Below are 22,961 nucleotides of genomic sequence, written 5' to 3'. Positions count from 1 at the left end.
TCCAGAAGAAATGGATAAATTCCTCGACAAATACACCCTCTCAAGACTAAACCAGGAAAAAGTTGAATCTCTGAATAGACCAATAACAGGCTCTGAAATTGAGGCAATAATTAAGAGCTTACCAACCAAAAAAAGTCCAGGACCAGATGGAACCACAGCCAAATTCTACCAGAGGTACAAGGAGGAGCTGGTACCATTCCTTCTGAAACTATTCCAATCAATAGAAAAAGAGGGAATCCTCCCTAACTCATTTTATGAGGCCAGCATCATCCTGATACCAAAGCCTGGCAGAGACACAACAAAAAAAGAGAATTTTAGACCAATATCCCTGATGAATATGGATGCAAAAATCCTCAATAAAATACTGGCAAACCAAATGCAGCAGCACATCAAAAAGCTTATCCACCATGATCAAGTGGGCTTCATCCCTGGGATGCAAGGCTGGTTCAACATACGCAAATCAATAAACATAATCCAGCATATAAACAGAACCAACAACAAAAACCATACGATTATCTCAATAGATGCACAAAAGGCCTTTGACAATATTCAACAACCCTTCATGCTAAAAACTCTCAATAAATTAGGTACTGATGGGATGTATCTCAAAATAATAAGAGCTATCTATGACAAACCCACAGCCAATATCATACTGGATGGGCAAAAACTGAAAGCATTCCCTTTGAAAACTGGCACAAGACAGGGATGCCCTCTCTCATCGCTCCTATTCAACATAGTGTTGGAAGTTCTGGCCAGGGCAATCAGGCAGGAGAAGGAAATAAAGGGTATTCAATTAGGAAAAGAGGAAGTCAAATTGTCCCTGTTTGCAGATGACATGATTGTATATCTAGAAAACCCCACTGTCTCACCACAAAATCTCCTTAAGCTGATAGGCAACTTCAGCAAAATCTCAGGATATAAAATCAATGTGCAAAAATCACAAGCATTCTTATACACCAATCACAGACAAACAGAGAGCCAAATCATGAGTGAACTCCCATTCACAATTGCTTCAAAGAGAATAAAATACCTAGGAATCCAACTTACAAGGGATGTGAAGGACCTCTTCAAGGAGAACTACAAACCACTGCTCAGTGAAATAAAAGAGGATACAAACAAAAGGAAGAACATTCCATGCTCAGGGGTAGGAAGAATCAATATTGTGAAAATGGCTATACTGCCCAAGTTAATTTATAGATTCAATGCCATCCCCATCAAGCTACCAATGACTTTCTTCACAGAATTGGAAAAAACTACTTTAAAGTTCATATGGAACCAAAAAAGAGCCTGCATTGCCAAGTCAATCCTAAGCCAAAAGAGCAATGCTGGAGGCATCACGCTACCTGACTTCAAACTAAACTACAAGGCTATAGTAACCAAAACAGCATGGTACTGGTACCAAAACAGAGATATAGACCAATGGAACAGAACAGAGCCCTCAGAAATAATGCCGCATATCTACAAGTATCTGATCTTTGACAAACCTGACAAAAACAAGCAATGGGGAAAGGATTCCCTATTTAATAAATGGTGCTGGGAAAACTGGCTAGCCATATGTAGAAAGCTGAAACTGGATCCCTTCCTTACACCTTATACAAAAATTAATTCAAGATAGATTAAAGACTTACATGTTAGACCTAAAAGCATTAAAACCCTACAAGAAAACCTAGGCAATACCATTCAGGACATAGGCATGCGCAAGGACTTTATGTCTTAAACACCAAAATTGACAAATGGGATCTAATTAAACTAAAGAGCTTCTGCACAGCAAAAGAAACTACCATCAGAGTGAACAGGCAACCTACAGAATGGGAGAAAATTTTTGCAACCTACTCATCTGACAAAGGGCTAATATCCAGAATCTACAATGAACTCCAACAAATTTACAAGAAAAAAACAAACAACCCCATCAAAAAGTGGGTGAAGGATATGAACAGACACTGCTCAAAAGAAGACATTTTTGCAGCCAAAAGACACATGAAAAATGCTCATCATCAATGGCCATCAGAGAAATGCAAATCAAAACCACAATGAGATACCATCTCACACCAGTTAGAATGGCCATCATTAAAAAGTCAGGAAACAACAGGTGCTGGAGAGGGTGGGGAGAAACAGGAACAATTTTACACTGTTGGTGGGACTGTAAACTAGTTCAACCATTGTGGAAGTCAGTGTGGCGATTCCTCAGGGATCTAGAACTAGAAATACCATTTGACCCAGCCATCCCATTACTGGGTATATACCCAAAGGATTATAAATCATGCTGCTATAAAGACACATGCACACATATGTTTATTGTGGCAGTATTCACAATAGCAAAGACTTGGAACCAACCCAAATGTCCAACAATGATAGACTGGATTAAGAAAATGTGGCACATATACACCATGGAATACTATGCAGCCATAAAAAATGATGAGTTCATGTCCTTTGTAGGGACATGGATGAAGCTGGAAACCATCATTCCCAGCAAACTATTGCAAGGACAAAAAACCGAACACCGCATGTTCTCACTGATAGGTGGGAACTAAACAATGACAACACATGGACACAGGAAGGGGAACATCACACACCAGGGCCTGTTGTGGTGTGGGGAGAGGGGGGAGGGATAGCATTAGGAGATACACCTAATGTAAATGATGAGTTAATGGGTGCAGCACACAAACATGGCACATGTGTACATATGTAACAGACCTGCACGTTGTGCACATGTACCCTAAAACTTAAAGTATAATAAAATAAATAAATAAATAAATATATAAATAAAATAAAATAAAAATTTCAGAAGGAATGCACAAAAAAGGAAAGAATGACATTATCAAAGAAAACATTATCAGGAAAATTCCCCTAAACTGAAGGGCACTAATTTCAGATTCAGAGGGTGTAACCACATATCTAGCGAACAGAATAAAAAGAGAGCCAATAAAAGATCACTAGGAACAGGGAGAAGATCTTAAAAGTATCAAGACAGAAAAAAAGCAGGACCAACAAAAGGATTGGAAATTTTAAAAGGTACTGTATTTCTCAATAGTTAAAGGAAAACTAGGATGAAATGGAATAAAAGCATCAAAATCTGAGGGAAATCTATGTGCATCCAAAATATAAATCAAACTCTACTACAGGGTCTCAAAATGTTGACGTCTCATTTATCTTTTCTCAGGAAGTTCTTGGAAGAAATGCTTCACCAAAATGAGGGAGTAAACCTCAAAAAAGGGCACAAGTCCAACAAATAAGAGTCAAAAAGAATCCCCAGGATAATGGTGAAGGGCACTCCCAGGACAACAGCTGTTCAGGAAACACAGCAATCAACCCGTCCAGATGGGAACAGAAGGAGGCATGGCTCCAGGAGCAGATCTCCAAGGAGAAGATGAAACTGATGGTTACCTGAGGTGTCTGCATATAGAAAGAGGAGATTTACTACTCTGGCACAGTTTAGGGATGAATTTAGAATAGATTAATAGGAAGCTAAGCAAATAAAAAAGAGATAGTTAATAAATAACTCCAGGGTAAACAAAAAGTTGTGAAAGAAAGAAAATGTCATCATAGCATACCACATGTCCCTGCTGTGAATAATATTTACATAGTAATAAAAATGTAAACCATGAATTCTGACCAATATTTAAGATATAAACTATTGGAGGATGAGAAAAGTATGTAAATAAGTAAGTTTGGGTGTATGAATGGTTAGGAAGTATGAGAGCTAAATTCTCATCTTCCATAGGAGCATCAGACTGTTACTTAGAAACATGAAAGCAGATGTCAGAAGTGCCTAACACTGGGAAGGTTGCTTCTGGAGTGGAGAAATTTGGAGTGGGAAGGGAGGAGCTGCGCACTGAAGATTTTTAAATTATAAACAAAATTGTATTACAAGCTCATTACCAAAAAAAAAAGGAAACTACAGAAAAGTAAAAATAAGAAAAAAGATTCCCTATACTTCCTACATCCAAGGATTAACACTCCTAACAAAATTATTTCCCATTTATGTTTGTCATATATATTTTCAAAGCAATATATTATTTCATAATAGATAAGTATATTTGTTTAGGTGTAATAGGTTAGGTTCTTTATCCATATTTTATTAGAAAAAATTTCAAAGTGGAAAGAATTGTATAAGGAATATCATATATCCTTTACTAGGTTCTACATTTAACAGTTTACTGTACTTGTTTTTCACAAATATATCAGTCTGTCTATCCTTCTATACATCCATTGATCCATTTTATGTTTTGAGGCATTTCAAAGTAAGTTGCTGACTTTGGTACACTTCATCCTGAACACATCATCAGGCAAACCGCTAATTGGAGTTTAATATCTATTTATGGTTCTTTTTCTTATGCAATTTTATATATAATGAGATACATGAATCTTAAGCATATCATTTGATAAATTTTGATTAAATGCATATTCCTGCATAATACAAAACCCTATCAAAATGTGGGACATTGCAATCACTCCAGAAAATTCCCTCATGCCCTTTCCTTCTCAATTTGTATCCCTACCCCTGACACTCACTAAAGCAATGCACTGATTTTAAAAATTTATTCTAAAACTTCATATAACTGAAATAATAGAAATGTGCTTTTTTATAAGGCTTTTTCACTCAGCATATTGAGATTCATCCATGTTGTAGCATATATCATTAGTTTATTTCTTTATCTTGCTAAGTAGTATCCCTTTGTATGAATATACAATGATTTGTTTATCCATTCTCTTTCTGATGAACACCCGGGCTTTTACAGATTTTTGCCTATTAAGAATAAAACTGCTATAAACATCTTGTAAAAGTTTTTTTTGGTAGCATATGTTTTCATTTCCTTTGGGTAAATAACTAGAAGTGGAAATGCTTTGTCATAGGACAGGCATATACTTAGTTATATAAGAAACTGCCAGATTTTCCAAAATGAACCAGATATTTCAGGGTTTTAAGAATTTTAAATCTTATATCATTTTTGTAAGTTGTATTTTTCAAAGAATTTATCTGCTTTGTCAAATTTGTTGGTATAAAGTTGTTCATAGTAATACCTTGCAGCATTTTTAATGTCTGTGCAATCTGTAGTAAGAATCCCTCTTTCATTCTTCATACTTGCAATTTTGTACTTTACTTCTCATTCTTTCTCTCTCTGTTTCTCTGTCTAGGGTTTTTCAAATTTGTTAATCTACTCAAAGAAACATTTTTGTTTTGTAAATTTTCTCTACCACTTGTCTAACTTCTGCTTTATTGATTTCTGCTTATATCTTTATTTCCTTCGTTTTACTTAGTTTGTGCTTAGTTTGTTCTTTTAATAGCTTCTTCAGATAGAAATGGAGATCATTGCTTGTAAATGTTTCTTTTCTAACATAAGCATGTTAGACTACAAATTTCTCTCCAAGTTCTGCTTTTGCTGGATTCCACAAATTTTGATATATTGTATTTTCACAAGCATTTCAAAATATTTTTTCTACCTTTTCTCATGATTTCTTCTTTGATTCATAGATTATTTATTTATTTAGAGATGGGATCTTGCTCTGTCGCCAAGGCTAGGCTGCAGGGGCATGATCATAGCTCACTGTAGCCTCAAACTCCTGGATTCAAGGGATCCTCCTGCCTCAGCCTTCTGAGTACCTGGGACTACAGGCACAAGCCACCATGCCCAGCTAATTTTTTAAAATTCTCCTTAGAGATGGAAGTCTCGCTATGTTGCTCAGGTTGGTCTCAAACTCCTTGCCTCAAGTGATCCTTCCACTGCAACCTCCCAAGTAGCTGGGATTACAGGCACATACATTATTTTGAAGTGTGTTATTTATTACCAAATATTTAGGCATTTTGTAGATATTTTTGTTACTAATATCTAACTTAATTTCTTTGTCATCTCAAACCATACTCTGCATTATTTCAATTGTTTCAAATTTATTGAGAGTTGTTTTACAGTTGAGCATATGGTCCAACTTGGTTAATGTTCTATGTACGCTTGAAAAAAATGTGTGTTCAACTGCATTCTGTAAATGTGAATTGTCAGTCTGTTTGACAGTGTTATTAAAATCTGCTATATCCTTACTGTATTTATTTTAATCTAGTCCTGTTAATTACTGAAAGAAGTACTTTTAAGTTTCCAACTATAATAGTGGATTTTTCTATTTTTTTCTCCTTTTGTTGTTATTTTTTTCTTTGTATATTTTGAATCTCTGTTCTTCACTACTGTATTTGATTGCTGCTCTAAACAAATCATCACAAACAGTAGCTTAAAGCAATCCAAATTTATTCTCTTATAGTTCTATAGGTTACAAATCAATATGGGTCTCATTGGCCTAAAATCAAAGTATGTGGAAGGCTATCTTTCTTTTGGAGATGCTAAGGGTAAATCCATATTCTTGCCTTTTCTGGCTTCTATGGGATACCCACAATCATTGGCTCATGTTCCTCTTAGTCTATCTTCAAATCCAGCAATTGTAGGTCAAGTCCTGCTAACATTGCATTTCTCTAACCTCCTCTCTATTAAATTTCCCTATGCCTCCTCTTTATGCCTTCTTTTTCTACTCTTGTGGTTATATTGGGTCCCTCTGGATACTCCAGAATAAGCTCCTTACTTTAAAGTCAGATGGTTAGCAACTAATTCCATCTGCAACCTTAATTCCCCTTTGCCATATAATGTAACATATTTACAGGTTCTAGAGATTAGAATGCAGATATCTTTGAGGGAGGTTGGGGGAGGTTCATTATTCTGCCTATCGCAGGACAATACATTTATGATTATTATGTCTTCCTGATGAATTGATCCTTGTATCACTATGAATAATCTCCTTTTCTCTGGTAATCCTCCTTTTTTTGAAGCCTACTTTGCCTGAAATTAATATAGCCTCACCAGCTTTTTATGATAACTGCTTGCATGACATATTATTCTCATCCTTTTATTTTCAATCTGTGTCTTTATATTTAAAGTGTGTCTTTTGTAGGCAGAATATAGTTGAGTCTTCTATAGCATCCAGTCTGACAATCTTTGCCTTTTAATTACACTGTTTAGAACTTTTACACTTAGTATAATTATTGATATAATCATGGTTCAGTCTACCATTTTGCTATTTGATTTTTTTCCCATTTATTTGTTGTTCCTCTCTTTCTCCTTTCTTGCTTTTTTGAGATTAATTCAGTATTTCTTATTTTAATTCTAATATGCGTTTTCGGCTATACTTTTTGTCATTATTTTTAAAGGGACTGCTGTAGGAATATAATTTTCACCCTTGCTTCTCAGTCTTCTCAGAGTAAATATTGTACTACTTATATAAAAGAACGTTGTAATACTATAATTAGATTTACTGACTCCTCCTTTTCTCATCCTTTGTGGTATTATTGCCATGTATTTTTACATCTACATATGTTATCAACCCCATAATACAATTTATATTTTTGCATGAATCATTATTTTGTAAGTAAATTAGGGAAAAAGTAGCCTTTTATATTTAGCCACAAATGTACCATTTCCAATGCTCTTCATTATTTTTTGAGATCCAGGTTTCCTTCTGGTGCCACTGTCTTTCTGTCTGAAGAATTTCCTTTAGCATTTTTTTTTTTTTGAGACAGAATCTTGCTCTGTTGCCCAGGCTAGAGTGCAATGACACTATCTCAGCTAACCGCAACCTCCGCCTCTCGGGTTCAAGTGATTCTTCTGCCTCAGCCTCCTGAGTGGCTGGGATTACAGGTACTTGCCACCAGCCCGGCTGATATTTGGATTTTTTAGTAGAGACAGGGTTTCACCATGTTTATCAGGCTGGTCTTGAACTCCTGACCTCAGGTGATCCACCTGTCTCAGCCTCCCAAAGTGTTGGGATTACAGGCATGAGCCACCGTGCCTGGTCTCCTTGATAAAAAAAGTCTTTATTTAATTTTCATTTTTGAAGAATATTTTTGCTAGATATAGAATTCTGGCTTTACATTTTTTTCTTTATCACTTTAAGAATATTGTTCTGTTGTATTCTGTCCTCCATTGTTTCTGATGTCAAATAAGTCATCATTTTCCCTATATATGAAGTGTTATTGTTGTCTGAATGCTTTAAAGATTTTTACATTATTTTTGTTCTCAGCAGTTTGAGTATAATGTGCCCAGATATAATTTTCTTTGTATTTCTCCATCTTAAGGTTTACCTAGCTTCTTGAATCTGTAAATTAATATTTTCCACCAAAATTGGGAGAAGTTCAGCTTTGATTTAAAAAAAAATTTCTGCCACATTTTCTTTTTCCTATTCGTCTGAACTCTAATTGTGCATATGTTAGACTATTTGGTATTGGCAATGAGGTCACTGACACTTTGTTCATTTTTTTCCACTTTTTCCTTTCTCTTCTTTAAGTTGTATAATTTCTATTGCTCAGTATGCAAGTTTACTCTTCCTTCTGTGGTTTCCAATCTCTTGAAAAGCCCATCCAATGAGTTTCCATTTCAGATACTCTTCTTTTTACTTCAATAATTCCATTTGGTTCTTTTTTATAGTTTCCATTTCACTGTTGATATTTCTCCAGGAGAATATTTCTCAATATGGATATTTTCCCCATAACTCTATGAATATATAATATGAGTTATAAGAGCTTCTTTAAAATCCTTGTCAGCTAATTCTAATACCTGGGTCATCTCAAGGTTTCTATTTATTGCTTATCCTCGTCATCACGGTCATATTTTCCTGTTTCTTTGAATGTCTGGTAATTTTTTTATTGTATATAGCAAAGTGTGGATGATATACTATAGAGATAGAAGAATGCTGATTTTGAATCTAGCAGGAAGTTGAATGAATGACTGATCTTCTTGTTCTTATGAAGACATTAGTTTATGCTTTTTTTGGACAAGTCTGTTTTGGTTATACTTGAGTCTTAGAGCAAATCCTTAGTCTTGAGACAGACTTTACACCTAAGGCATAACTCTTTTAGATTTCACTGGATAAAAACAAGGTGTTTATCAAGTCCTTCTAAATTTGTGACATTCAAATTCCAACCTCTGTCTCTCATGTGACAAACGGCAGCTGAAATCTCTGTTCAACTTTTTCAGACTTCCACCTGTTTCTTTTCACTAGGCTCCTTGGAATGTCTCATGAATATATACATTTCAGGGATCAGAGAAAGATTTGAGGGAAGTTTATATGCATATTTTGTATTTTTACCTTGAAGTTCCTTCTTTTTGAGATTTCCACCCTCAATTTCCAGCCTCTGACTCCTTCTCCTTGACACTTCAAGCCAATATGAGCATGCATTTCTGTTTGAGTTCTAGTTACCTCCTGAATGAATTGTTAAATAACTACAGTGAAGGCTGGGTGCGGTGGCTCATGCCTGTAATCCCAGCACTTTGGGAGGCCAAGGCGGGTGGATCATGAGGTCAGGAGATCAAGACCATCCTGGCTAACATGGTGAAACCCCGTCTCTAATAAAAATACAAAAAATTAGCCTGGAGTGGTGGTGGGCACCTGTAGTCCCAGCTACTCGGGCGGCTGAGGCAGGAGAATGGCATGAACTGGGAGGCGGAGCTTGCAGTGAGCCAAGATCATGCCATTGCACTCCAGCCTGGGTGACAGAGCGAGACTCCATCTCAAAATAAATAAACAAATAAATAATAATAACCACAGTGAAGAAGTCAAATAAAAGTAGATCTCATGTAGCACTGTTCACTTCTTTCAAAAGTTGAATACTTTCGTTTGGTTTCTGCCTTTTTTGGTCATATTCCAGTGGTTTTTTTTTAATACTGTATATTTTATCATTGCTTTCTCTATAAGGGTTATTATGATACAAGCTACTCCACTATACTTGTAATTATACTTTCATCTTAATAACTTATTCTGGGTTTTCTAAATGGGTTGGTGGGCAGGACCAATTATTAAGTCATATATTTTGGTCCTCAAAATATAGCAAACCCAAGAATATGCTTCCAAATAAAATGGTCAAACTACAGAGATCTGTTTATTCATGACTTCAGACTCAGAATTTGGGCTGTTCAAGCTCCAAGCTCAACATCCCAATACTGAATTAATTCTTCTGGCCATCTATATATAGTGACAAATGACAAATTCTATGTTAGTCTCCCCCACCCTTTTTTTTCTAACAATGTCCCTCAATTTCTTTACATTATTAGGACATCTTCACTTCAATATTACTCAGGATTGAAGAAACGTGGCATTTGGCTTTAATTTTCATGAAGTCCTCCTGGCCAGAGTTGCCTGGGATTCTTCCATGACTTTTCCAAGTCTTGACTGAAAACTATGGCTGGAAAGGATAAATTGTAGATTCCAGGTGGTATTTGTCCTCTAATGAATGCTGATCCTGGAGCCAAAAGAAATACAACCCCCTGCTTGCTTTTCAGGGTATTTTTGGAGTAGTTGCAAACAGTGATATTTATCTGGAGACATGGCCAATATTTTTTAAGTAGTCGATAAACAAAATGTATTTATTAAAAATGTATTTTTGCATCATAAAAATAATACTGTGCTCATTTCATTCCATTTGTGCCAGGAAGAGTACTTGAATAGAAAAGAAAAGCTTTCTCTTATCCCTCCCTGTCAGCCATAATAATTAAAGCCATACATTCTTAGCCAATAATTTTTTTATGCTGATATCATTATCTTTCTCCCCAAATCCTATAAATTCTTAAAGGTTCAGCCTTTATGCTACATTATCCAGATAGCCTTTTTGGTGAGGACACTGAACAGAGTTTCAGGTAAAGGGACATTATCTTGTTATCAAAGCAATAGTAGTTAAGACAATAACCCTTGGAGTGAGACAGACACAACTTTAAGTCCAACATTTTCCACTTTCTGTGTAATCTTTGGATTTTCTATAATTTCCTCTAAGTTACAGTAAAATAGAGATAAAAATAGTCCCTAACTCATTTGGTTGTTGTGAGGATCAGACACAATAGGGCATATAAAGTTTAAGAACAGTCCCTGGTACATTGTTATTTTTATTGTCATTGTTGTTGTTGTCATTGTTATTTTTTCCACATAGTAAATGCCTAATAAACTATTGTCTAAATAAGTACTTGGTGAATTGAATAAGTGCCATTATGGTAGAAGAGAAAAACAAATTACAAAAACAAGTCATAAGGAAAAAAGTAATTATAAATTATTATAAGTGCTATTAAAAAAGAACTAAGAAAAAGAATGAAATGGGGGACCTGTTTTTGGATAGGATCATCAGGGAAGGCCTCTCTAGGAAATGACATGTAAGGTGAGACTTAAAAGATGAAAAGTAGCTGGCCACACGAAGAGTAGGGAGAACAGCATTTCAGGCAGAAGGACTAGCATATACAGAGATCCAGAGGCAGATATGCACATGTACCTGAAAGAACTGAAAGATCACTAGTGAGCTGGGACAGAATAAGGGCAGAGTGGCACCAGATGAAATCAGAAAGTAGCAGAGGCCAAACACAAAAAAGGCCAGTGTGGAGAGTTTGGCTTTCGGTCCAAGTGCAAAGGAGAGACGTTGTGGGTTTTCAAGCAAGGGAATGACAAGATCCTCCAGCTTACTCAATCCATGACTCACAAAAACAAACTGAAGGCCGGGCGCGGTGGCTCATACCTGTAATCCCAGCACTTTGGGAGGCCGAGGCAGGTGGATCACGAGGTCAGGAGATCAAGACCATCCTGGCTAACATGGTGAAACCCCGTCTCTACTAAAAAATACAAAAAATTAGCCGGGCGTGGTGGCGGGCACCTGTAGTCCCAGCTACTTGGGAGGCTGAGACAGGAGAATGGCGTGAACCCAGGAGGCAGAGCTTGCAGTGAGCCGAGATCGCACCACTGCACTCCAGCCTGGGCGACAGAGCGAGACTCCGTCTTTAAAAAAAAAAAAAAACAAATTGAAGAAGAATAAGAATTTCTGAAAACATTTGGAACTTGTTTTTTAGGGAACTTAAGAGTATAAATGTAGACTAAAATATTTCCCATTACGATTGAAGTTATTGATTGCCGGCAAACAAAAACACTTTAGGTGGGGAACTTTTCTTCAGAGGGAGAAGCAATCTTTAATAAAGATTTAATGCACTTCATTTTCTTTCACATCTGTAATGAATCCACAGTGGATAGTGTGACCCACTTCAAACAGAGGATAGACAAGAGGAGTACATATGCTAGGCAGGAAGGGTTAGAGTAACTGAGAAAGAGGGCCATTGCCAAGGCCTCTGAGGGCCCAGAGTAAAAGCACAGTCTAAGTTGAGAGCACCACATTAGACAAGAGATGATTCAGAAGATATTGTGAAATAGATTTCTCAGAGAAAAGAAGAACAGGATTCCAGTATACAATTAGTGAGACATTGACTGTTAAGGGCTGGAGCTTCTGGTACAAATGCCCTAAGGGAACTTATAGAATATTTAAATTTATTTATCAGATAATTATATTTTTCATTATCCTGCGGTAACAAGTCTTTTCCATTGTAAGATTCTTCCTGCAATGTTGGAGTTTATTCCCTTTCTTGAAGCTGCTTCATCCTGATACTCTTTTTTTAAAAAAAAGCTGCTTCATTTTAGAGACTCGCTTGGCAATAATTAAGACCACTGACATTAATATAACAAAGTGTTTCTATTTTCCCATGATATATTGAGCAATTAAAATTATTTCCTCTCTTATACAAGGAAATTTATTCCCAAAGGAAATCCTATGGGAAAACAGTGGCATGCTCAGATCCCCATTACCTGTTCACTGATGACAGATTAATTTAAAAGGGTACATAATAGCTGAAATCTCCAAAATGCGTCAATTGTTTTCTTAAAATTTTCTGAAAACAACCAAACAAAATTATAGTACTATGAGACAGTATGTGCCATAAAAACAACTTTGGAGTTACTTTTAAGTTTTTTCCTGGAGGATGAAGGATAGCTTATTAAATGTCAGCTATGAACTTGGTGACAACTAATTATTTTTCATTTCACAGCAGCTGATAATAAGTAAGAGCAAAAATGGTGAATACCTACTGTTGCCAGGTAACTGCATCTACTGTACTTCCTGCCACCTTCATGAATCTGTAAGGAATAGAAAGAAAAAAGACATTACAACTTAGATTAAACCACATCCCCTAAATCAAAAGGAAATAAACTGAGACAGATTAGACCAATCCCTAAGCAGGTATGCTTTCTGAGAGGATCCTCCATAGCCACAATCATGGCCTAGACACAGCTATTGGAGGTCAAACTATACAGAAAGTGAAACTAACCATACTTCCCGCTCCCCACACATCCGTCACCATCTGGAAATCAAAATCCCAGTAAGGCATTCTATCTACATCTGTCTTCCCAAGCCCACGCCTGAGGGCTCCCACATCAATTTCCTCATAACCAAAACTTGTCTGTCCCATTTCCTATTCTCTAAGGACTCCAATCTCTGCTAGGAAACAAACAGTAATATTTCCCAAGGATGAGAGCACAAAAGATGCCTTTGAAAAACTTCAGGCTTTCCTAGAGCGAGCATGGGAAAACCCAATTTATTTATACAAGTAAAAAGCACCATCAAATATGCCCCAATGAGGGGCTGCCACACCTGTCTCAGTGTAGAAAGTTGAGCAGCACAAAGAGAAATCTATCATCTACTTTGGGAGCAGCTAAGTAGAGTACTGAGTGTTATCTGACAATCATGCTCAGCTCAAAAGGTAAACCAGACTTGGTTCCATGCAGTTAAGCACACATCAAAGCCTTGCTAGCAGTTCCCCACCTTCTGTGTTTCTGGAGGTTCCAGGAAAATCAATAGGCCAAGAGGATGCATCTGGGGGCCCAAAGATGACACAGGGTCTCTCATAAATTGCATGTCTGTGAATAACTCAATTACCTACCTCCTTCTCCCTATCCACATGTTCTGAGGCCATGTGCTATCATAGTTATAACTACTAGTTGAGGGAGACATTACCCAGGCACAGGAAACCAAAAGGAGTATCTCAGCTCTTTAAGATACTCCTTTTAATCTGGAGACCCTGGTGGGGAACTTTTCTTCAGAGGGAGAAGCAATCTTTAATAGTACTTCTTAACTGAAGAATTCTTCCTCCAGGGAGAAAGACGGTGTTTTGTCTAGAAGGCCCTATCTCTACTTTACCCCAGCATAATCTTGCAAGGCAGATGCATGTTGCTCATGCTGTGTGGGTTGCTCTGTGTTGCCTAAACAGAGGGTCTGATTTGCTGTGACAGCAGAAGAGAATTGAGTCTCTCTGGAGGAGTACATAAGAGAAACATAGGGCTGGATGCCAGGACTGTTGGTTAGCATTAAAGTGAAGTTTATAAAAGGAGAAGAAAAGAAGAAGGGGAAGGACAGGATGGGTCTGAGAAAGGGGGAAGAAAGAGAGAAGGAAGAGGAGGAGGAGGATGAGAAGGCCACAGAAGCCCTGGCTTGGCCTTTGGCTGAATGGTTTTGCCTTTCTTTCTCCAGTACCATTCAGCAGTCCTCAAGCAAGAAAGTAGAAAATGACACATGGGAATGATCAAGGAGTAGAACTGGTTTGATGAGCAGGGCCAAAATGTCAACGTGGGCTGGAGGGAATGTAACATTTACTACGTACCTACTGAGTGCCAGCCATTCACATGTTATTTCTTACAATCCTTAAAAATGCCTTGCTTGGTAAGGTGGATATTGTCAATTCCATTATATAGATTACCAGCTTCCCTATTGCCTAGAGAAGTACATCTCCTAACACTCCAAATAGCCAATTTTTGATGGAGTCATACCACCCCTCCTAGCAGCAGTCACTGGGAAGCATGGCACAGATATCCTCTGCTTTTGAAGCCCATGGATTTCTCTTCCTCTTTATCTCATCTCCTTTCCCCAGCCCAGGACAATCTCTTTTGAGTTTGGGAGAGTAGCTCCAATCTCCTCACTATTTCTGGCCCTATGCCTCTAAAATTCCTCTTCTGGAATTCAAAAGCCAGAAAGACTCGTGAGGTATTTGCCTTTTCCTCCTGTCACGTGCTATCCTGTCATAGGCACACAACCAGCTCTTGAATGGATAGAAGGAAAATGGAAAAATACAAGGAGAAAGAAAACAGATTAATATTCAAAATATTATCCCTGCCATCTTTGCCACTCTAAGCAGGGAAGATCTGATAACAATCTTAGAAGTAGGATGGCCCACGAATAAAGAGGAAGAGATGAAATTTTGTACCTCCTTCTCAGATATTCCAAAAATTAAAAAACCTAGACAATCTTAGACACAAATGTCATTTCAAAGAAAGAAATGTAAAAACAAATGTTTACATGGAATTTACTCCTCCAAAATAATTTCTAAAATCTCTGAAATAGAAATATTTTATGTAGGAACAGGGCCAAGATAGCCAACTAGAAGCAGAGATGATCGGAGGCTCCCAACAACAACAACAAAAAAACCATAACAGCGAGCCAATCCTGTACCAACAACCAAGGTATTCAGTTTCTGTCATCAGAACTGACTAGACAGCTGGCGTGACCCACAGAGAGGAAAGAAGAGCAGTGTGGTGCTGCAGCCCACCTGAGAGCCACACAGGGCAGGGGAGCCCCGATCCTCAGTCAGGAAAGGCAGTCAGTGAGTCTGCTACCCAGCCTGGGAAAATGTGCTTTTTCCATGGGACTGTGTAACCCACGGATTGGAAGATCCCACTTATAAGCCCACACCACTGGGGTGAGGGTCCCAACCATGGAGCTGCATAGATTCTCAACAGCCACTAAGCTAGAGTCTGCTTAAGCCTGCTGAGCTCCCAGAAGGAGGGGTGACCAGCACCACAGCTGTGGCTCCCTGCTGCCTAAGCTGTTTGAGCTCCTTAGGGGAGGGGCAACAGCCAACTCTGGGACCCATAGCTGCCTAACACACTAAGCTCCCAGGGTGGGGGAAGGGCGGCAGCCATCTCTATAGCTCCAGGCTGTGCTTTTCCCCTGCTGGAGCCAGGGATGATGGACGGCTTGGTCTCAAGAGGTATCCCCCGCAGCCCAACACAGGGGCTGTGGCAGACTGCTAACAGAGTGCCTCTTCAGGCCTGACCTTGACTCATCCCTCCTCACTGTATAGGGCCTCTCTGCAGGAACTCCAACAACTTTAGCCGGGGAGTCAGGGACAGAACTCTAATCTCCCTGGGCCTGAGCACCTAGGGGGAGGGGTGGCCACAGTCTGCACGGATCAGCAGACTTAGTCTTTCCTCCTGCTAGTTCTGAGGAATCCTGGCAGCCCAGACAAGTGGGTTTACCCCCAAGTGAAGCACACCCCCTCAGTCAAAGTGCTTCATTAAACAGGTCCTGCACCCCCTGCCACCCACTGGGGTGAGACCCTCCAACAGGGGTTGTCAGACACCCTATACAGGAGTGTTTCTACTGGCATCAGGTCAGTGCCCCTTGAGGTCAGAGATCCCAGAAGAAGAAGCAGGCACCCATCTTTGCTGTTCTCCAGCTTCCTCAAGTGACATCTCCAGGTGTGGGAGTGAACCAGATGAACAGGGCCTGAACTGAACCCCCAGTGAACCGCAGCAGCCCTACAGAAGAGGGACCTGACCACCGCAAGAAAAACAAACAAACAGAAAGCAAAAACCAACAGCATCAACAAAAAAATGTCCCCACAAAAACCCCATCCAAGGGTCAGCAGCCTCAAAGATTGATAGTAGACAAACTCATGAAGATGAGGAAGAATCAGTGAAAAAAAAACACTGGAAACCCAAAAGGCCAGAGTGCCTCTTCTCCTCTAAATGATCACAGTGCCTCTCCAGCAAGGGCACAGAACTGGACAGAGGATGCGATAGATGAATTGACAGAAGTAGGCTTCAGAAGGTGGGTAATAACAAACTCCGCTGAGCTCAAGGAGCATGTTCTAACCCAGTGCAAAGAAGGTAAGAATCTTGATTAAAGGGTACAGGAGCTGCTAACTACCATAAACAGTTTAGAGAGGAACATAAATAACTTGAAGGAACTGAAAAACACAGCATGAGAACGTTGTGAAGCATACACAAGCATCAATAGCCAAATCAACCAAGTGGAAGAAAGGATATCAGAGTTTGAAGACCATCTTGCTGAAATAAGGCCTGCAGACAAGAATAGAGAAAAAAGAATGAAAAGGAATGAACAAAACCTCTGGGAAATATGGGACAATGTAAAAAGACTGAACATATGACTGATTGGAGTACCTGAAAGAGACGGGGAAAATGAAACCAAGTTGGAAAACACACTTCAGGATATCATCCAGGAAAACTTCCCCAACCTAGCAAGACAGGCCAACATTCAAATTCAGGAAATACAGAGAACCCCACTAAGATAATCTATGAGAAGATCAACCCCAAGACACATACTCTTCAGATTCCCCAAGGTCAAAATGAAGGAAAAAATGTTAAGGGCAGCCAGAGAGAAAGGCCAGGTCACCTGCAAAGGGACTACAATCAGACTAACAGTGGTCCTCTCAGCAGAAACCCTACAAGCCAGAAGAGAGTGGGGCCAATATTCAACATTCTTAAAGAAAATAGTTTTAAACCCAGAATTTCAAATCCAGCCAAACTAAGCTTCATAAATGAAGGAGAAATAAAATCATTTCCAGACAAGCAAATGCTGAGGGATTTTGTCACCACCAGCCTGCCTTGCAAGAGCTCCTAAAGGAAGCACTAAATATGTAAAGGAAAAAACCAGTACCAGCCACTGCAAAAACATATCAAAATATAAAGACCAATGACACTATGAAGAAGCTGCATCAACAAGTGTGCAAAATAACCAGATAGCATCATGATGACAGGATCAAATTTATACAAAACAATATTAACCTTAAATGTAAATGGGCTAAATGCCCCAATAAAAGACACAGGCTGTCAAATTGGATAAAGAGTCAAGACCCATCGGTGTGCTGTGTTCAGGAGGCCCATCTCATGTGCAAAGACACACATAGGCTCAAAATAAAGGGATGGAGGAATATTTACCAAGCAAATGGAATGCAAAAAAAAAAAGCAGGGATTGCAATCCTAGTCCCTAACAAAACAGACTTTAAACCAACAGAGATCAAAAAAGACAAAGAAGGGCATTACATAATGGTAAAGGAATCAATTCAACAAGAAGAGCTAACTATCCTAAATATAAATGCACCCGATACAGAAGCACCCAGATTCATAATACAAGTTCTTAGAGACCTATAAAGAGACTTAGACTCCCACACAATAATAGTGGGAGACTTTAACACCCCACTGTTAATATTAGACAGATGAACGAGACAGAAAATTAACAAGGATATTCAGGACTTAAACTCAGCTCTGGATCAAGTGGCCCTAATAGACATGTACAGAACTCTCCACCCCAAGTCAACCACATGGCACTTATTCTAAAATCAACCACACAATTAGAAGTAAAACACTTCTTAGCAAATGCAAAAGAATGGAAATCGTAACAGTCTCTCAGACCACAGTGCAATCAAATTAGAACTCAGGATAAGAAACTCACTCAGAAATCACACAACCACTTGGAATTTGAACAACCTGCTCCTGAATGACTCCTGAGTAAATAATGAAATTAAGGAAGAAGGAGGGATAGCATTTGGAGATATACCTAATGCTAAATGACGAGTTAATGGGTACAGCACACCAACATGGCACATGTATACATAAGTAACAAACCTGCACATTGTGCACATGTACCCTAAAACTTAAAATATAATAATAAAATAAAATAAAAATTCAAAAGTGAAGTCAAACTTAAAAAAAAAAAAGAAGTTCTTTGAAACCAATGAGAACAAAGAGACGAGACAACATACCAGAATCTCTGGGACGCAGCTAGAACAGAGAGAAATTTATAGCACTAAATGCCAACATCAGAAAGCCGGAAAGATGTCAAATCAACACCCTAACATCACAGTTAAAAGAGCTAGAGAAGCAAGAGCAAACAAATCCAAAAGCTAGCAGAAGACAAGAAATAACTAAGATCAGAGCAGAACTGAAGGAGATAGATGCATGAAAAACCCTTCAAGAAAAAAATCAATGAATCCAGGAGCTGGTTTTTAGAAAAAATTAACAAAATAGATAGACTGCTAACTAGACTAATAAAGAAGAAAAGAGGGAAGAATCAAACAGACACAATAAAAAATGATAAAGGAGATATCACCACTTACCCCACAGAAATACAAACTACCATCAGAAAATGCTATAAACACCGGTACACAAACAAACTTGAAAATCTAGAAGTGGATACATTCCCGGACACATATACCCTCCCAAGACTAAACCAGGAAGAAGTTGAATCCCTGAATAAACCAATAGCAAGTACTGAAATTTAGGCAGTAATTAATAGCCTACCAACCAAAAAAGGCCTAGGACCAGACAGATTCACAGCTGAATTCTACCAGAGGTACAAAGAAGAGCTGTTACCAGTCCTTCTGAAACTATTCCAAACAATTGAAAAGGAGGAACTCCTCCCTAGCTCATTTTATGAGGCCAGCATCATCCTGATACCAGAACCTGGCAGAGACACAACAAAAAAAGAAAACTTCAGGCCAATATCGATGCAAAAATCCTCAATAAAATGCTGGCAAACTAAATCCAGCAGCACATCAAGAAACTTATCCACCATGATCAAGTCGGCTTCATCCCCAGGATGCAGGGCTGGTTCAACATATGCAAGTCAATAAACATAATCCATCACATAAACAGAACCACTGACAAAAATCACATGATAATCTCAATAGATGCAGAAAACCCCTTTGATAAAAATCAACATCTCTTCATGTTAGAAACTCTCAATAAAATAGGTATTGATGGAACATATCTCAAAATAATGAGCTATGTATGACAAACCTACAGCCAATATCATACTGAATGGGCAAAAGCTGGAAGCATTGCCTTTGCAAACTGGTAAGACAAGGATGCCCTCTCTCACCACTCCTATTCAACATAGTATTGGAAGTTCTGGACAGACAATCAGACAAGAGAAAGAAATAAAGAGTATTCAAATAGGAAGAGAGGAAGTCAAGCAGTCTCTGTTTGCAGATGACATGATTCTGTATTTAGAAAACCCCATCATCTCAGCCCAAAAACTCCTTAAGCTGATAAACAACTTCAGCAAAGTCTCAGGAGACAAAATTAAAGTGCAAAAATCACAAGCATTCCTATACATCAATAGACAAACAGCCAAATCATGAATGAACTCCTATTCACAATTGCTACAAAGAGAATAAAATACCTAGGGATACAGCTTACAAGGGATGTGGAGGACCTCTTCAAGGAGAACTACAAACCACTGCTCAAGAAAATCAGAGGACACAAAAAAACAGAAAAACATTCCATCCTCATGGATAGGAAGAATCAATACTATGAAAATGGCCACACTGCCCAAAGTAATTTACAGATTCAATGCTATTCCCATGAAACTACCATTGACATTTTTCACAGAGTTAGAGAAAACTACTTTAAATTTCATACAGAACCAAAAAAAAAAAAAGCCCAGATAGCCAAGACAATCCTAAGCAAAAAGAACGAAGCTGGAGGCATCATGCTGCCTGACTTCAAACTATACTACAAGGCTACAGTATTTAAAACAGCATGATACTTGTCCCAAAACAGACATAAAGACCAATGGAACAGAACAGAGACCTCACATATAACACCACACATCTACAACCATCTGATCTTCGACAAACTGGACAAAACAAACAATGGAGAAAGGATTCCCTATTTAATATATTGTGCTGGGAAAACTGGCTAGCCATATGCAGAAAACTGAAACTTGACCTCTTCCTTACATCTTATACAAACATTGACTCAAGATGGATTAAAGACTTAAATGTAAAACCCCAAACCATAAGAACTCTAGAAGAAAACCTAGGCAATATCATTCAGGACATAGGCATGGGCAAAGACTTCATGACGAAAATGCCAAAAGCAACTGCAACCAAAGACAAAATTGACAAATGGGATCTAATTAAACTAAAGAGCTTCTGCCCAGCAAAAGAAACTACAATCAGAGCAAACAGGCAACCTACAGAATGGGAGAAAAGTTTTGCAATCTACCCATCTAACAAAGGTCTAATATCCAGAATCTACAAGGAAGTTAAACAAATTTACAAGAAAAAAACAACCCCATAAAAACTGGGCAAAGGATATGAACAGACACTTCTCAAAAGAAGACATTTATGTGGTGAACAAATACATGAAAAAAAGCTCAACATTATTGATCATTAGAGAAATGCAAATCAAAACCACAATGAGATACCATCTCACATCAGTCAGAATGGCAATTATTTAAAAAGTCAAGAAACAATAGATGCTGGAGAGGCTGTGGAGACATAGGAATGCTTTTACACTGTTGGCGGGAATGTAAATTAGTTCAACCATTGTGGAAGACGGGGTGGCAATTCCTCAAGGATCTAGAACCAGAAATACCATTTGACCTAGCCATCCCATTACTGGGTACACACCCCAAGGAATATAAATAATTCTACTATAAAGACATATGCACATGTATGTTTACTGTAGCACTATTTACAACAGCAAAGACATGGAACCAACCTAAATGCCCATTAATGATAGACTAAATAAAGAAAATGTGGTACAGACACACCATGAATAATATGCAGCCTTAAAAGGAATGAAATCATGTCCTTTGCAGTGACATGGGTGAAGCTGGAAGCCATTATCCTCAGCAAACTAACACAGGAACAGAAAACCAAACACTGCATGTTCTCACTCATAAGTGGGAGTTGAAGAATGAGAACACATGGACACAGGGAGGGGAGCAACACACACTGGGTCCAGTCGCAGGGTTGGGGAGCGAGGGGAGGGAGAGCATTAGCATAAATAGCTAATGCATGCTGGGCTTAAAACCTAGATGATGGGTTTGATAGGTGCAGCATGCCACCATGACACACATAGACCTATGTAACAAACCTGCATGTCCTGCACTTGTATCCTGGAACTTAAAGTAAAATTCAAAACAAAAGAAATATTTTATGTAAAACCATTTTATAATCATATACAAATAACCATAATGAAAACAATACTGACACTAATAGAGCTTTGTCATAAAATGCTTTTCAGTTTCTTATATGTATAGCTTCCCATAGTCCTCAAAACAATCCAGTAAGGTAGATATTTCTGTATTTCAGTGGAGGAGATTGTGAGATTATGAGACTTGCTCAAATTCATGTAGTTAGTGCAGGCTAAACTCAGGTTCTGATTCCAAATCCGACCATCTTTCCAGTATCTTACGCTGCCTCCAAGCTGTTTTCACTGAGGCTAGGAAGTATAGTAAACTCCAAGATACAAAAACTTAGCTGAACTTTTGCTTTGAAAAAACACTACCATATTGATTAGAAAAAGGAAAAAGCTGGAGCACCTTCTTTGCTTGTTAGCTTCCTCTCACAGACTTGAGCCCTTCAATGCTTATTGTAAGACAATGTGCTGAATGCAGGTATCAAAAGGTGACTGGCTCAGGGCCTCTGCTACAAGACAACCACAATGAAGCCCAGGAGACAGAAATGTGGACAAGGACATACCAAAGTTTCTGTATGCTGTAACAGATTGTTAGTTTGTACCAGGAGTACAGTAAGAGGACCTCAGTTAAGACGAGCGGTTAGGTCTGCCTTATGGTGTTAGAAGAAGGAATACAGATAAGAAAACTTTCATATTGTCTACAGTGTTGAATATGAGATTGAAAGAAGGGTAGGATTTTGCCAGGAGGAGCAGCCCAGGCAAAGAATAGCATGAGCAAAACAAGGAAGAGTCAAAATGAGCTGTTCACAGAAGTCTAGTATGGCTAGATGTCAGGGAACAAGTAAGGGAATGGCAGGAGGTCAGGCTGATCAGATCACTAGGAGCTGCCCTGTGTTGCCTTTATAAGTCTGGCCTTTACCCTTAACAACAAGGTACAAGTCCAGGTCCTATTTACCTTTGTAAGATTAGCACCCAACATAATATTGTAAAATATAGCCAGCTTGTCCTCCACGTATGTTTATTGAATTTATTCCATCTTTAAACACACACAAGGGATTCTCAGGATCAGATTTGCATTTTAGGATCTGGCTAAATACTGAAATGAAAGATACTGGTGAAGATAAGCTGGC

General features: G+C 38.4%; 1 protein-coding gene across 3 annotated transcripts in view; it reads right to left on the bottom strand.

Annotated features, from left to right (window-relative positions):
- HPSE2 (heparanase 2 (inactive)) overlaps positions 1-22,961 on the bottom strand; it is a 786,995-nt gene that overhangs the window by 241,822 nt on the left and 522,212 nt on the right. For all 3 annotated transcript variants that reach the window (XM_032134711.1, XM_032134691.2, XM_032134716.2), the window contains one exon: positions 12,916-12,963. In XM_032134711.1, the coding sequence (XP_031990602.1) occupies positions 12,916-12,963 (48 nt within the window). The remainder of the gene's footprint in view (positions 1-12,915; positions 12,964-22,961) is intronic.

Source organism: Hylobates moloch, unplaced genomic scaffold (assembly GCF_009828535.3).
Source record: "Hylobates moloch isolate HMO894 unplaced genomic scaffold, HMol_V3 SCAFFOLD_3, whole genome shotgun sequence".
NCBI lineage: Eukaryota > Metazoa > Chordata > Mammalia > Primates > Hylobatidae > Hylobates > Hylobates moloch.
Note: the sequence above shows the minus strand (reverse complement) of the source record. Positions and strands in the feature narration are given on the sequence as shown.